The sequence below is a fragment of the Cnephaeus nilssonii genome (assembly GCF_951640355.1).
Source record: "Cnephaeus nilssonii genome assembly, chromosome: 5".
In the NCBI taxonomy this organism is placed as follows: Eukaryota; Metazoa; Chordata; class Mammalia; order Chiroptera; family Vespertilionidae; genus Cnephaeus; species Cnephaeus nilssonii.
Window position 1 is genome coordinate 90668650 of NC_137076.1, and position 16786 is coordinate 90685435.

Sequence of the window (16786 nt, forward strand, 5' to 3'; positions counted from 1 at the left end):
ATGCAACTAAATCTCTCATAACCAACTTCTACTCAATCATCTCTTTGGATTGATTTGCATTCTCCATTCTCTCTGTAAATGCCCCAATTGACACCTTAGGTGAGCTGAAAGCTCCTGGTCAGCCCATACATTTCTACTCACATCAACTTTGTTGGAGGCATACTAGGAGTCAATTCTGTTTGTTTCTAAACCTATTTACATGTCTGTGGTTTATTATATTTGGGAAATGCAACTAAAAACTATGTAAACTAGTGAAATATGAGTACAAAAAAGTTTTTTTATTTCTTTGGAAACTAAGTTAAATAACTTTTGAAAGGTTCAAAGATGCAGCACTAAAAATATTGTAATAGTAGGTGTAGGCAAGACAACACTAAAAGATTGGAGAAAAACACCAAAAAAAAAATCTGTACTTACATTTATTTTATAAATGTCTTCAAGTCCCCACTACATCAAAAGATGGATAAATACATGTGCACTTAGGTGTTTTTAAGCTAAAAGAAAATACCTGTTTTGAGTCATTTTTTGGTGATTCTCCATTTTAACCATCTTTTTCAAGTAATCTAATTGCAGTCCCCAATGCATCAGATAAGATAAGAGGGCTTCTACTATAATTGCAATTGAGTAAAGTGCTGTGAAGGAAACAAACTGAATCTGAATGATGAGACAGAGAAGAGTGGATGGCCTAATTAGGGTGGTCATTGAAGGTTGGGAAGAATAAGTGAAAGTGGGAGACAAGTTCTAGGTGGAGGGACAGCATGAGGGGAGTCCTTGGAATCTTGGAGGAGCTGAAGCAGTGGTCAAGGGAAAGGGAAATGATGGATGAAGTTGTTCAGGTCATCAGGGCTCAGACTATGTGGACCCTTAGAGGTCATGCAAAGGAATGTGGATGTTATTCAAAGCACAACAAGAAAACTCTGAGGAGCTCAGGGAGACGGTGTCATGACAGGATCTGATTTCCATTTTCAAAAGAACAAGTAAAGGATTCACGAGTGTGGGAAAAGAGAAAGTGGGCAAGTTGGAGGCAGGCGTTAAGGAAAGTGACAAAGTGCAATAAGTATGTATTTTGAGCAGTAATAGAACCCTAGGCCAGAGTGGTGGTGGTTATGGAAAATGGTAGTAGATGCATTTGTGACATTTCCAGAAGGACTTATATACACGTTTTCTTTAGTCAATCAGTCAGCATGGCCAAACTTAACAGCAAATTTTTGGAAGGCATTTGTGATCTGATGGGGGAAAACCCTACCAAAAGTCAAGCAATGTGGTTTTCTTCTTCTAGTTTGGTATTTCATAGCTGTGCTGTTCAAAGGAAGCTCCTTAACCTTTGCAAGCTCATCTGGATAAGGGAATAATAGTATTCTGTCCAGTCTACCTCCTATTTGCGTTGTGCAATTTGAATAAAATGATGGCTTACATGTATATTACACATTATAATGAAGTTAGGACTTAGATAATCTCATAGCAAGTAAGGCAAGTATTATTGCCCTTAATTTTCAGATGAGCAAACCAAAATTTATTCAACAGTTATTGAGCATCTACTATAAGATCAAGGTTAGGCTGTAAGACTTTAAAAACAAATCAGACCCAGCTCTGCCCTAAAGAAACTCAGCCTGATGAAGAAGACAGACATGAAAATGTTAATTCATAGAGTATCGAGATAAATATAAGAGAGAAAGTACATTAGAAGCTCAGGGGAGGAAGGGTTGGAAGGCTGTCCACTCAAGTCAGTATCTGATCAGGGTCTTGAAGGATGTGTACAAGTTTTCTAGGGGTGGAGGGACATTTCTGAGGAACACGTGCATAAGCATGGAAACCTGGAAGGAAACAGTTTGCTGCACACAGCAGTGTGGTTGGGACCTCTGGTGTGTGATGGACTGTTAGAAAATGAGCCTGGAGCGGTGCACTGGAACCAGTGATGGCTCTCCCACATAGAGTTCTGAGGGTGCATTATGCCAAAGCAAGACGACTAGTACATTATCTTCATGTTCAATCTTCCTCAAATACTCTTACCAGTTCCACATTATATTTGTGCTTGTGCCTTCTACTCCCTCCTTCCTCACTGTTTTCCCCAGAATTAGTTTAAATATCAGCCTTCCCCCCAATTTCCACCCCCACCCACTCCTGGAACTCTTTCTTTTATCAGGGACATATAAAGAGAACACCCAGCATAGTGAGAAACGCTTTTGTTCTCAGAATTTCATTTGGAATTCAAGGAGCCTGTACCATTTCCTAGCAGGAGTTATTTCATCCTATGTTTTGAGAACTCTTGAAAAGGGAATAAAATTGTGGTACACAGAAAACTAAACATCATTTTGGTACAAGGAAACTAAATAGCAGGGAGGTGGCAGGGAGAGTCTCTGTGGAGAAGGCAGCTGGGCTTTTGCTAAAGACTCTCAGTTGGTGGAAACTGTCTAGGGGACTGGAGTGCCTGTCCCTGGGCTGAACAGCATGCTTTCCTGCCTTAACTCTCCCATCTGTAAAATGCTAAGAAAATGTGTACTTTCAGAGGCAGAAGAGTGTTGGAGCTAATTGAATCTCACTTCTTTTACAAATGAGGAAATGAACTCCAAAGAGGGGAAATAACTTGGCTAAGGTCCTATAAAGAACAAGCAGCTTCTGTGGTCATTCATTCCATTTGTTCATTAATTTTGGTGCCTCCGGTGTGCCAAGCACTGTGCTAGATGCTAGAACTATGTTGGAAGATATAGTCATGATCCCTGCCTTATTGGGGGAAATTTACACAAATACATTTTTAAAATTAAACAGAATAATTAAAGACAGAGATAAGCTCTGATGAAAATAAGCAAGGTACTGCAAAGGATATTAAAGGGACAGGATATATATTTTACAGAAAGCCTCTCAGAAGAGAGAATACTAAAGCTGAGACCTGAAGAATGTGCTTCAACCATTCAAAGAGGGTTGGAAGAGCTTTCTAGGGGAAATCAGCTAGTGCAAAAGCCCCAAGGCAAGAAAGTTTCAACAGTCCTGACAGGTAAAAACAAAGACCAGTGTGAAACCAATGCTGAAAGGGGCGTGGCCTTGGAGCCTATTGGGAGAGATAGGCAGGGAGCAGGCTTGCAGCCTTACACTGTAAAGTGGCCTTATTGTGACTGCTCTTCACATCCCTGTTGGAAAGGCAAGATTTTTTACATATTCATAGCGAGACTACTGGTTGTGCATCTGTTTTAAATGCGATATTCTCAGCACGCTTTACTGAGACCATGGATTAGAAGAGCAAGCAAGAAAAAAAAAAATTCAGCTGTTCTTTTGTATCCACCTCTGCATTTGGTTTGTGTTCAGCTCAGGAAATCAGCCAAGAGCAGAGGTCAGGAGTGAATTCAGATATCAGAGGAAGTAGGATTTGGTTTCTGGTGGTGTCATTTGGTTTTGAAATCTGGAACTTCTTTATTTCCCTACCCTTCATCCTTCATTTTTATCCTCTCACCTCCTCAATGGACATACCTAGCAGGAAAAAAAATAATTTCACTGATTTAGGGTACCCTCAGGCTGTCATCTGTGGATCTTGGTAAAACTTTGCCTTGATTGACAAGTGCCAATCAAGCTAATGGGTCTACCATGCACCATAGGCTTGCTGCTCTGCTTGGGAAAATCCATTTATCTGCTTGATTTTCATAAGGAAAGAATGGCAAGTAAGAAACAAAATATTTTTATTTTTGCTCCTTTAGCTGTAAGGCAGTGTTAAGGTCTCCTCCAGTACGAAGCAGGCCAGCGCACAGGAGAGGAGGCCTGGAATTCAGAAGCGCCCATCTACTTGCCGTATTGCTGTCTGTGTATCAGACTTCAGTTGGAGTCTGTCTGTGAACTTCAAGGTCCAACTGGCTCTTGTACAGAAGCAAGTGAGCAGTTGAATTGGGTCATCATCCATTGACTTTTGACTCTCTCAGGGTTCCTTTCCTCTGCCCTCCCCACAGTGTCGCCACAGAAAAACCACAGGATGTGAAAAAGGAAGACAGGGGCTCACACTTGTCTCCAGCATTTCCCAGCTGCATGATCCCTAGGGTTCCTCATTCATCCATGGGCCCAATGGTCATCATTTCTGCCCTACCTACTTTACTGGGTATTCACAAGAGAAAAATGGATGCGACAGATTTGAAAACCATAGAATACACTATGAGTTATTACCTCACCCAAAATGTCACTATTTGAGGCTACTTGCCATCCCATAGCAGAGTAGCATAGAGTAGGAGTTGCAAACTACAGCCCACAGGCAAAATCCAACCCCAATGCCTGTTTCTTCTATAAATAAGGTTTTATGCTATAATTCAAGTTTCACACTCATTGGTTTACACGTTGTTGGCTGCTTTTCTGATACAAAAGCAACATTGAGTAGATGCAACAGAGACCATATGGTCCACAAAGCCCAAGATATTTACTATTTGGCCTTTTGCAGAAAATGTTTGCAGATACCTGGCATAGAGACACCTTCAGACACCTGGCAATGGCTCTGAAGTTAGAATGCCTGTGTTTCGGCTCTGAATCTTCTACTTAATGGCTATGTGACTTTGGTCAAGTTAAGTAGCCTCAGTTTTCTCTCTATAAAATGGGTATGATAACTGTATCCCTACTCCATACAATTAAGTTAGTGAGCAAGGATTTTGTGTAAAGCACTTAGCGTAGTACCTGGCACAGGAAGTGCTCAGTGTTGGCTGGCATTATTATCCAGAGAACAAAAGCTCAGGTTTGTGCTACAGACTTTCAGGGAAGAGAGCAGAATAGTTCAAACACAGACTAGGGAATAAGACAGACCTGAATTCATCTCCCAGCTCTGTCACTCACCACATGAATAACTCATGGAAGATTAATTAACCCCCATGAACTTCAGCTTCCTCTTGCATGAAATAGAAAAAAAAATGGTTGTTGTAAGGAGTAAATGACAAAATGCATGTGAATTGCCTAGAACCAGATTTGTCACATAGTAAACATTCAAATGGTGACATAACTATAATAATAAAAATAATAGTATTTTTCCCAAATAGTGCCAGCCACCCCAAAATAGCTAGGTAGTAGGAAGTCTCCAGTATGTTGACATCATGTGAGATAGGAGGCTAGTGATATCCTGGACACCAAGTTTTGCTACATGCCAAGCACATGTAAATGAAATAGACTTTAAAGTGGAGATGGTCAGACACCTGTTAGAAGTCTTTTTTCTAGACCAACAGGCCCTCAAGATTGGGTACATTCTTAGCACTAACAATCTTTGATCCTATGATTGTTCCTGGATTAAGTGTTGGTCATGGAGGAGAGCACACACATATATACATGTGTGTCATTATAGGAAATATCTTCTTCCCGTAACACTGCATGGGTACATAGTGATAAGCAGTTTGCTATGCAGGGTGAAAATGTCCTTGTTTTAATCCATTCAGCCTCATAAGGTTTGAGTTATATAATGGGATTTAAACCTTTTTGCCTAGGGAGCACTGGCTAAGGAGACTGGGTGTTGCAGGTAGAATACTTTAAGTTTGTCTGGGTTTCAGATGCCAGCCTAAGAGCACAGATCTCATTCTCCGATGGTCTCAGATAAGAGGGAATGGCAGGCTTCAGTGGGCTGAAACATAGTAGCCAGGTGGGGATATTGTATACCCCCCAAACTCATGGCTGCTAGATGGTCAGCCTAATTTAGAAGACTGTGAAACAAGTAACATCACCAAGCATTTATGCTTATTTCCTATCCAGCTCTGTACAGAGTTCTGCACATTGCACATACCAAGAAAAAACGATAGAGTCAGAGGGCCTTTACCTTCAAGGAAGCTTACACACCTCCATTGTGGGTGAAAAGATATAAATACACTAAAATTCACTTGATAATATAAATAAAAATAATGAGTTCATCTAACTCAAGAAAAGCCTTAGAAGCAAGATGAGGTCAACTGTCAAGAATAGTATCAATTAATTCATATTAGCAAAATTATTTACCTGTACCAAAAATACGGTATAGTCATTGTGCAATGCCCTCTAGGGATTGTAAAGAATATAAGCTCTTTGAGTGCAAAAGTATCATCTGTCTTATTCACCACTCTTTGCCATGGTGTCTAATCCATAGCAGCAATGACTTGATTATACATAGCTCCTTACTTAAAGTGTTCAGATGTATGTGACATTTATGGAACTTCTAACATGGTCTTAGACTTTGACTTATATTATAAAATACTAGCAAAGAGAAATGTAGGAGACATTTGTTAGTTTGATATGCTCAGTATCCATCCCTCCCTGTTCATAGCACTTTTATTGTATTGTATTTTATTTGGTTGCCAGCTTAGGAAGACGTTATCTAACCTTAGGAAGATAGTTAGTTTGCTCTGTCTTCCCTTGAACAAGGGGTGCACCAAACCATGCCCTGAGCAAGGCCAGTCTCAAGCTGTATTGCACAGGTAATAACAAATGGCTGGAGCAGTGGTGACACTCTGAAGAGACCATCCGTGAAATCCTAACATCTAGAATCTAGATTCCCAGAGCTGCTGCAATGCCTGTCTTCTCTAAGCTCCTTCCTTCTCCCTCTCTCTCTCTCTCTCTCTCTCTCTCTCTCTCTCTCTCTCTCTCTCTCTCTCAGCTGGAGGTCCCTCAGCCTCTTTGATTTCTGTTCTTGCAACCAAAGAACCCACATTAATAAAACATGAGTGCTAGATAAAAATTGATGAGGTACAAACTTCTATGGTCATCTAAAGAAAAATAGAGACTGTGAGACTACAGCTGGTAATGGGGAGCGACGAGAGCTTCATGGAGGAAGTGGCATTTGAGCTGAACCTTTAAAAAGTGGAAAGGATTTGAATAGGAAAAGGCAGGAGGCCTGTGCGGGGTGAAGCAAGAGCATGAGTGAGGGCCCAGTGCCTGCAGCAGGCTTAGAAACATCTGAGGGGCAGCAGCATCTACACTAGAACCCAGTGAATGCACTGACTGTCCCATGTTGGTAGTCCCATCGCACGTAAGTCAGATGTTTCCCTTCCCATTTTCCAACTCAGTGAGTTGGCAACCTTACCCTCCACTGTGTTTCTCCTCTATTAACTTAAACCACCGGTGGTTAGATCCAAAAGGTCTGGTGAGTTCAGCTTGTACTGACCCTCTTAGACCAAGATGATGATGTTCTAGAGCTCCAAGCGTACCCAAGATACCCATGAAGTGCCCTGTATACTCAGAGTTATGTGATTTTTTTTTCACCTTCGTCCTTACTGTTCTTCTTTTCCCTATACTATGTCCACACTGGCCTTCTTTCTGTTTATCAAGTTCATCAATCTTTTCCTTCGCCTGGTTAAGAGCATTTGTACTTTCGGTTTGTCTGCCTGAAACTGTTTCCCTGGCCCTTTGCCTAGCCAGCTGCTTCTTATGGTTCATTTCTCAACACAAATGTTAATGCCACAGAGATGGTCTACCTGACCATCTTGTCTGAAAAAGCCATTCTATGCTATTTTCTTTGTAATACTTTCAATATCCAATATGATTTTGTCAGTTTGTATATCATCTCTCTCCCCTCTCTAAAATGTAAGCTCCAAGACAATAGGGACTTGTCTTGTTATCCAGTGTTATAGCCCCTGGTGCCACCTGCTGCCCAGCACACACTACGTGCTCAGTTAGCATGTGTTAGATGGATGGGTGAATAGATACGTAGAAGATGGAGAGAAGAAAGAGAAAGTCCCCATCTGTAGAACTACACATCCCCAACGAGTATAGAAGTTTTATTAGAAGTTCAAACACACCTACCGCCAAGAAAAAGGTTTGAAAAACGTTAATTTAGTATAAACTCCACTGTTCAGTTGGGGAAATGCAGTCCAGAAGGCCCCAGATTAGCTTCTTTGAATTCACTTTTCCAGAACCATAGCAGGCACTTGAAGAGTTTTGCAGTAGAACTTAGGGTCTACCCGTCTGTTTGTCCTTCCCTGGCTCCTGGTTTCATGTGTCAGCCCACAAGATGGGTCTAATTCAAGGACCAGTGAGCCCTGACTTCAACTAATTCACAGCCTCATATACAGCATCACATGTTGTTGGCTTTCAGTGCCTGGTAATTAACACTCATGTTTCATAATAAGTGCACAAATCTGGGCCGGAGACATGGCTCCTCTTCTGTGTCTCCCTTTGCTGCCATGTCCCACCTGGGCCTCCAAGGCCAGGATGAAAAAAGGCCCAGGAAAGCTGAGATGAGTCCAAAGCCAAGTGAAATGCAACTCTGACCCATGACACACTGGTTTAACCTCTTTAGTGCTGGCAAAGCCCTAGACAGTCTGGTCCCCACCCACCTCCAGCTCTGTGCCACACCCCTCCTCCAGCCACAGTGGCCTTTCTGGAATTTGTCGAAGGTCCCCTCCTCTCTCTCTCACCTCACTGCCTTGGAGAAACTGGTCCTTCTACCTGCATATTGATACGAGGGGCTTAGCATCCTGTCTGGCCTGTGCTAAGTGCTCAGTAAACACTGGCTGTAATCCTAGTTATGATCATTTATTCTATGGTTGACCCCCTTATTACTCGCTCAAAATACCCCTTTCTTTCCCTTGACATAAAATGTACTGAACTTGTGTCAACTCTGTGACGGCAGAAAGCACATCTGTCTCATGTCATCACTGTATCCCAATTTTCTGGCAGTTAGCTCCTGGTGCCCAATTACTAGTAATATTTGTTGAATTTAACAAATGACTGATAAGGTTTTTATCTAATCAATGTGAAGGAAGCCCTGGACACATTGGAGAATTCTAAATAACCGTGACCGTGACGTTGTTTAGAGGAGATGGGGACATCTATTATTCATTGTATGCCAGTATTAGATCTTAGATGCAAGAAAGTATCATTGGATGGAGGGGAGAGGCACTTTTACTGTCCTCTGAGTGACAGAAATAAAGCACATTTGATGTCACAAGATTAGAATCAGATCAAGAATGTCATTCTCACCAATAAGGATAAAAGTATTCCGGGAGGGGGATAAGGGTCTAAAAGTCCTCCTCACCACCCTCACACGTTCCATCTCCCTCCCCAAAATGAACCCGTCTGTCCTGTCACCTCATTATCCACTATTTACAACGAGGGTGCCATTTCCAGGATCTGAGCCAGGAGCCAGGAGAAATGTTTGTGTGAGAGACCTTAAATGAAGTGATAATAAAAAGGGAGTTGCTAATACCAGGAGTTCCCTCCCTGGAGAGAGCTGTCAGGGCGAGTGCCCAGGGCTGGGAGATTTATTGATACTAAGTGGATACTGCTTTACCTAGGAATGATTATCAAAGAGGTTTGAGTGAGCCAAGGATGGAATTGGACAGCCCGCTCCGTGTAGTGTGGGGGTTTTCCTGCCCTCACCCGTCCCCCTGCCCTCCTACTTCCCCAGGAGGGAAGTCCTGGCCTCGTTTTTTGACTTGCTCTGATTTTTGGACACATTCTGCTACAGAATCTCTTGTAGGCAGAGACCTCGGCATCTGAAACTCTGGCAGGATTCCCTGAATGTGCTGTGTCTTTTCTCTCTCTGCCAGTCTTTGCTGTCACCATTCTTCTACCAGGAATATGCTTTATGCACATAAACTGCCCTTACCCCCTTCTCCTGGCTGATTCCTGCTCATCTTCTACTGTCAAAGCTGGCATACCCTCTTGGAGGCCTTCTCTGAGGTTAACAAATGCTGGGGTTAGGCCTGAGCCCTGTACTCATCTCTCCCATGGAATTTACGCTGCAGTGTAGTTGCCTGATTAGCTGTCCCTCTCTCCCATGTCAAGGTGACAGTCCTGGAGATCATGGACTGCCTAGGTTGCCATTGCATCTTTTATTTTTAAAACATATTTTTATTGATTTCAGAGAGGAAGAGAAAGATAGAAACATCAAAGATGAGAGAGAATAATTGATCAGCTGCCTCCTGCACGCTCCCAACTGGGGATCGAGCCTACAACCTGGCATGTGACCTGACATGGAATCAAAACGTGATCTCCTGGTTCATAGGTGGATGCTCAACCACTGAACCACGATAGGCTACCATTACATCTTTACTGCCTAAGGAGTGGTAGATGTTGGATGTCACGTGATGGATGAATGGATGGGTGGATAGACAGATGGATGGACCAACAGAATAACAGATGTGGTATATGTGCCCTTCATGATTCCTAGGGACTGCATCGAGCACACCACTCAGTTTTGTTCTGTTTTAGTATCCACAGACCCTAACGCAGTAACGCTTCTTTATCTGGCATTAGGGGAAGTCAGTGTGCTCCATGAGATTTTCTAGAAACCGAAGCTGACCAATGTGCCAAGACTTTTCCTTCCAACACTGTGTAGGGAGAGGGATGGCACAGCACAGAGGTTAAGAGCTCGGGCCTGTAATCAGACTGTGGAGTTCAGATCTTGGCTTTGCTTTGCCCTACTCTTGGGCTTCACTTTTCCAATTTGTAACCTACCTCATAGGATGAAAGGAGTTAATGCGAGGAAATGTTCTTGGCACAGTGTCTGGCACTGTATAAGTGCTCAAATGTCAGCTCTTAATTATTACTCTTGGAGGCATTCTATGCAGCACTGCGATCTTAAATGGAGGGTACCATGCTCAGGCTAGTCTGCTCTGACTCAGCATCAGTGTGAGAGTCTGTGCAGAGTTCCGATGCAGCCTTTGAACGCTCCCATTTCTTCCCTCCTGCTTGTTGTATCTAACAATACAGTCTCCACCTCTAGCCCCCTTTCTGATTTGCCGCTTCTCATCTACTGTCTGCTAGGTAACTAACTCACACAGTGGGTTAAAGACTGTATCTTAAATAAAACTCAAGACTTCGAATGCACTTATATTTAGTGCTGGGATTCTGTTACAGTCGAATCCAAGAACTCACAGTCTTCCTCTGATTTCTGGGTTTGAAAATGAGCACTAGAAGCTGCTCTAAGTTTGACCAGCAAATAACTGAATTGCTGTCATTCAGTAAACATTTTTCAATTAATTAGGCTAAAGTCAAGAATGTTGGAGCCTGAAGAGACGTTAAATATTATGGCGTCCAAACCATCTTTTTATGTACAGGAAAAATGAGGCCCAGGGAGAGTGTGAGACTTGCTCGAGGTCACATAAGTATTGTGTTGTGAGAAAACCAAAAAGAGCGTCCTCCAGGCCTGCTGGCATCTAATCTAGTACTTTTCCTGCAAGACCCTGCTATCTCCTCACATTGAATACTTATTGGGACAGATTCAAAGAAATGACTTGCAACTATCAATTACATTTTCAACTTTTAATCAATGACTGCATTCTCCCAAAGCCTTGGGCCTACAGTCTCTCTTCTCTCTCTCTCTCTCTCTCTCTCTCTCTCTCTCTCTCTCTCTCTCTCTCTCTCTCTGCTCATGATTAGATGAAATGAAGGTCGTCATACACTGAGCAATTCAGGGGACCAGAGTCCACTGAAATTAATCCAGGCCAGGCTACTTCCAGCCATGCTCTTTTAGGGAGGGGTACGAAAATGTACCCATTTAGCCTTAGAGGGAGAATACAGAACAATTTAAGGGAAGAAGGATTTGCAAAAAGGAAAAATAGGAAGATAATTTGAGAGGAGAAAATCCTAGCCTCTGTGTGCCAAAGATTTTACCACGTCTATTCCCTTCTATTTCTGCCACCCATCTCATCCTTTCTTCCTCTCCTTCTAAAGTTCTCGAAAGAAGTACCAGCCATGATGCCCCCAGAGGCCCAACTAAAGATGTGAAACCAAGTAGGTGACATGAGGGAATAGATCTGGAACATACGATTTCTAACCCACAGGATAATATCTCATTGTAGCAAGGGGAGAAGACACCCTAAAATACCGTGGAGAACTTATTATAATATTTTAACAGGGTTTATGTGCTTCCTATGTTCACTTCACCAAGTAAGATGGATTGTGCTTTTTGACAAACCTATATTTAACATGGGCAGAATAATATACGATGGATGCTTGCTGGTAGAGAAATCCATATTTATGGAAATCTTGATTCTGGCAATTATAATAGACATTTAATGACAGTGCCTATTGTCTGCTGTGAGCAGATAATATGTCCTTATTAGGGTGAAAGAGAAAATAGTATAAATGTTGAAGGATAAAGAACTTCCTCAGAGGAAGGAGGTCCAAGGTGACCCAACAGTCCTCTGTTTGGGGCCCAGCTCTTCCTTATTCCTTATTATGAATTATGTGACCCCTCTCATCAAGCACTCAGTATTCATTCATTCAACAAATATTTATTAAGCACCTACCATGCCCCAGGCACTATCCTGGCTTTGGGGAAATTAACATTGACCCAAGCAGCCACAGGTATATACAAGTAAAGAAAATTATTTAAAATAATAATTATTGTAAAATATGAGAAATAAGACAAGGTGATGTGATACTCACTGGGGACAGGGTTGAAGGGAGGGGAGAGTCACCATTTAGGAGAGATGATAAAGGAAGGCCTGTTCCAGGAAGTGAGATTTGAGCTGAGAAACAGTTGCTGAAAAGGAGTGATGCTTGCAAAGAGATATGGAAAGAGCATGGTAGGTAGAGGATGGCAACATTACTATATTCTCCGGGGCAGAAAGAGCTCAGAGCCCTGAGGAGCAGAATGAAGGCCAGGGTAGCTAGAGCACGGATTAAGGTGTGCTGTGAGATAGGAGGGGTCAGAGGGGCAGGTCATTTAGGCTCTGTGTCATGGACACATGCTTTACATGCTTGGGGAGTTTTCCTGTGTAAAATGGAAAACCTCAAAACTTTTGAGAAGTTTTGTATAAGGAAGGGAAGCAATTTGTTTTGTTTAATTACAAAGATCCCTCTGGCTTCTGGATGGAGAATGGATTTCACTGATGAGAACAAAATGCCATAAAGCTAGAGTCCACGAGGACCACCTTCAGCTACCAGGAGGGCTGTGGGGTGGGTCAAGAGCAGGCATTCAATGAGGTTCTGGTCTCAAACAGTGGTCAGTCCATGGCCTAGGCACCTTCATAGGTAGTGAATGCCCAGGACTGGAAGTATGCAAGCAGATGTTAATGACCACCTGCCAGGTGTCCTGTAGGTGGCATGCTGGTTTCAGTGGAGGGTGGACAGATGACTTGTGTTGTTCAGTTGCAATCTTTAAGAGACAAATATAAAGGCCATTATCTCTAGGGACTGACTCTGAACTGAGACTCACAGGAGATAACTGGGTGCCAGTGATTAATTGCATTCTTTAGTGCAGCATGACCCAAAGGTTCTTTAAAAACAAGTTAAAAGTATTCACCAACAAAGGCTCCTAGGGAAAATATATTTGACAAAATTTGGGTTACACAGTTAGTGTGGGGTATGAACCTCCAAGATGAGGATAAGGTGTGTATAATTTCTAAAATTTATTTGGGAAAAGAAACCTTTTTTGTTGTTGTTGTTAAAGTGCATCTGTGGGACTAAGGTTTCATGGAACATATTTGGAAAATTCTTATGGAGCAATATTTGAGCTCATATCCAAAGCAATGTGATAAATATACAAGCAGGTAATGTGTTAAGAGAGCAAAGGATCTAAGAACATTAACTTTTCATCTTTAAAAAATGATAATAACAAAGTCATGGGGGTCATGATGAGGACTCAATAAGCTATTATATGTGAAAATTTTTTAAAATTACTCTAAAGATTAATTAATCTTTGATGAGAAAGACTCATCTTCTTCACCATTCATAATGGGAGGGTAATTTTTAGGTATAGAGGATGGCACTGGGGGTGGTCACCTGACTGGGTAAAGACTATGAACCTTCACCCAATACCATATATTAAAATAAAGTTTAACAACAGAATGATCGTTATCGGAGGAAAAAGAGGGTGGTGGGAGGGCAAAGTGGGTAAAGGGGTCAAATATATGGTAATGGAAGAAAACTAGACTTCCGGTGGGAAGCACACAATACACAGGTGTCAAATTATAATGCTGTACATGTGAAAAGTATATAATGATATTAACCAATGTTACTCAATAAATTTAATTTAAAAAGAAGAAATAAAAAATCAGAACAAACATATATTTGGTTAAAAATGAGTCTGTAATATTAGTTTCCTGGAAGGGCCTAACTTAATACAGACAGATATCTAAGAATCAGCTCTTCAACTTTACCAGCAACCCAAGGCTGAGTTTCTCAATCTCAGAATTGATAGTGGCATTTTTCTATTGGTCAACCCTGCCTTCCATATTTGCTTATTCTCAGTGGCTCTCAACTCCAGTTTTAGCTCCATATTCTTTGAATGTGTACCATTTGCTTGGAGTGTTTCTTATTTTCTAGTGAGCTTATTAATCATAAAAAATGTTTATTTTTAAAAATTCAACTTCTATTTGCAAAAACAAATAAATAAAGCTCATTCACCCACTGACCTGGAATTTGGCCTTATGACCTCTTTTTTTGTGTTGTATTCTAACTAGCACTGTCACCAACACAAACCAGAATTTGTAACTGCACTGAGATCTTACAGAATGACTCCTGTGGGGATGTTCACACACACAGATAAACTATTACTATGGCTGATACACAAGGGGGCCTGAAAAATCAGCTAGCAGGATGTACAAACACAAAATGAATATCAGCAGAGAAATGAATACCAAAAGCCAAGGGTAGACTGGGAAAACCTTAAACATGAATCAGCTGGCAGACCTCTTTCTTCCTGTAGATCTTTTTATGCTTTGCCTTAAAGTGATGGGCAGTGTCATGGAAAAATCACTGCATTGAGGTCAAGGTATCACATGTCTCAGGTGTGCATTAAGTTTCTGAGCTCTGGTTTTCCTCTTTAAAAGATGACCCAGTCATCCCTTTCCTATCTCAAGAAGGTTGTTAAAGACATAAAATGAGAGAACACATGAAAATATTTTGTATACATGTATAACTAATATCCATGACAACATCTGGCATGGAACTGGCACCTAATAAACATTGAATTAGATAGATAGGTGTTTGGGTGCATAGTTGGATAGATTGATGGGTTGAAAGGATGAATAGACAGATTGGTTGGTTGAACAGGTGGATGGCTAGATGATGGATGGCTAGGTGATGGGTTGTATGAATGGACTAGTGGATAGGTTTGTTTTGGAGCCACCTAACAGCTTGTTTGCAGCATCTTCTATCCATTAATCTTTCTCTTCTCTTCCAGTCTGTTCCCAGTTCTCCAAAGGAGTCTATGCCATCTTTGGGTTTTATGAACGGAGGACCGTCAACATGCTGACCTCCTTCTGCGGGGCCCTCCATGTCTGCTTTATTACACCGAGCTTTCCTGTTGACACATCCAACCAGTTTGTCCTTCAGCTGCGCCCCGAGCTGCAGGATGCACTCATCAGTATTATCGACCATTACAAGTGGCAGAAATTTGTCTACATTTATGATGCTGACCGGGGTAAGCCAGAGACTAGGAGAGGCAGACTGTTGAAAGCTGGAGAGAAAACTACCAGCAGGAAGAAAAATGATGCCTTTTGCCTCCTCGAAAAGCATGGGGAAATGATTCAGAAATGTTTTATTTCTATGGACTGATTTTTCGGTGGCTAATCTCTAACTCGTAGTGTGAAAACACATCCTTTGAGAGAGTAATCCCCTTAAAGCACCTTGTCTCTCTACAGCTCACCAGCTTCCATGGCTCCTGAGTCCACACTTAAAGACCAAGGACCTCAACTAAATGGCTTATGGCTCATGGGAAGGTTGTTAGGAGCATAAACACTGGAGTCAGACAGACCTGAATTGAATTCAATGTTCTCTTCTCTCCAGCTGTTTGACTTTGGGCAAGCACTCTGCCTCAGTTTAACCATTCATGTAATGGGAATAAAATTCTCTATGCCTTCATTTCCTCATCTTTATAATGAAGATAAAACCAATCTCTACCTCATAAAGTTGTGGGGATTGAATGAGAAAATGACTACACAGTGCTTGTCAGTGTCTGGAACATAAGAGATGCTCAAAGCCCTCTATATAAATTAGCTGCTATGGTCGTCACCATCATCATCATTATCCACCCTCCCAGGTCTTGCTAATTCTGTCTCCACCTAAATTTTGAATTTTACATCACATTCTCCTAATGTTTGCTATACTGTTTTCTTCTCTGCTTCTTTACTCATGCTGTTCCCATTTTCTGGAATGCACTTCCCTTCTCTAATATACATATGCAATCCTTCCTCTCTTTTATAACCTGCTCAAACACCACTTTATCTAGTTCCTGATCCTTAAGTGGGAACTCTGCTCTTTTTTCTAACTTCAGTATATAGTACTGTCCTACCTTCCCCTTGTATACTCGATAGTCCTATAAGAACTTAGTTAATATTGGTGTAAATAAATAAGTGGATCATGCAAAATCTGGAAACTGAGACAGAGGAGTTCTTTCCCTGAGCCAAAGGGATGTTTTATAGTAGGTTGCCTGTAGGGAGTCTTAGAAGACATTTGAGCAGGAGAGTGGCTTTTAAAATGGTTTTTCAAGAAGACTTAGGCAGGCATTATTCAGATGAGAACCAGAAGCACTCTATTATCTTAGGTTTTTCTTCCCTCTTCTTAGTTTAATGATTTTTCTTCTCAGACACCAGCCATTGTGAGGATCACCTGCGTAAGGGCTATTTCAGTACAGCTTTTCAACGTGATGAAACTTGAATCGTGGAAGTGACAAAGCCAGAAAAATGTAACTTTAATTACAGAGGATCATTTCTGGGGTCAGCAGAAGCACCCACGCTCTTACAAGGGCTTCCTCTGTCTCAGAACTCTGACCTCGGAGCTCTGCCATTTGCTAACTGTGTGACCTTGGTCAAATGACTAAATTTCTCTGAGACTCAATTTCCACATTTGTTAAACAGGGATAATAATGGTAACTACCTCTCAGGATTAAATGAATTGGAGGCAGGAAAGCTGTAAAAACAAT

General features: G+C 41.6%; 1 protein-coding gene across 4 annotated transcripts in view; it reads left to right on the forward strand.

The window, feature by feature from the left end:
- Positions 1 to 16786, forward strand: part of GRIA1 (glutamate ionotropic receptor AMPA type subunit 1) — a gene marked incomplete at both ends in the record, with an annotated part of 282453 nt that overhangs the window by 137022 nt on the left and 128645 nt on the right. For 3 of the 4 annotated variants that reach the window (XM_079773354.1, XM_079773353.1, XM_079773355.1), the window contains one exon: positions 15047 to 15286. The exons of the other annotated variant lie outside the window; for it this stretch is intronic. In XM_079773354.1, the coding sequence (XP_079629480.1) occupies positions 15047 to 15286 (240 nt within the window). The remainder of the gene's footprint in view (positions 1 to 15046; positions 15287 to 16786) is intronic. 4 annotated transcript variants of the gene reach the window in all.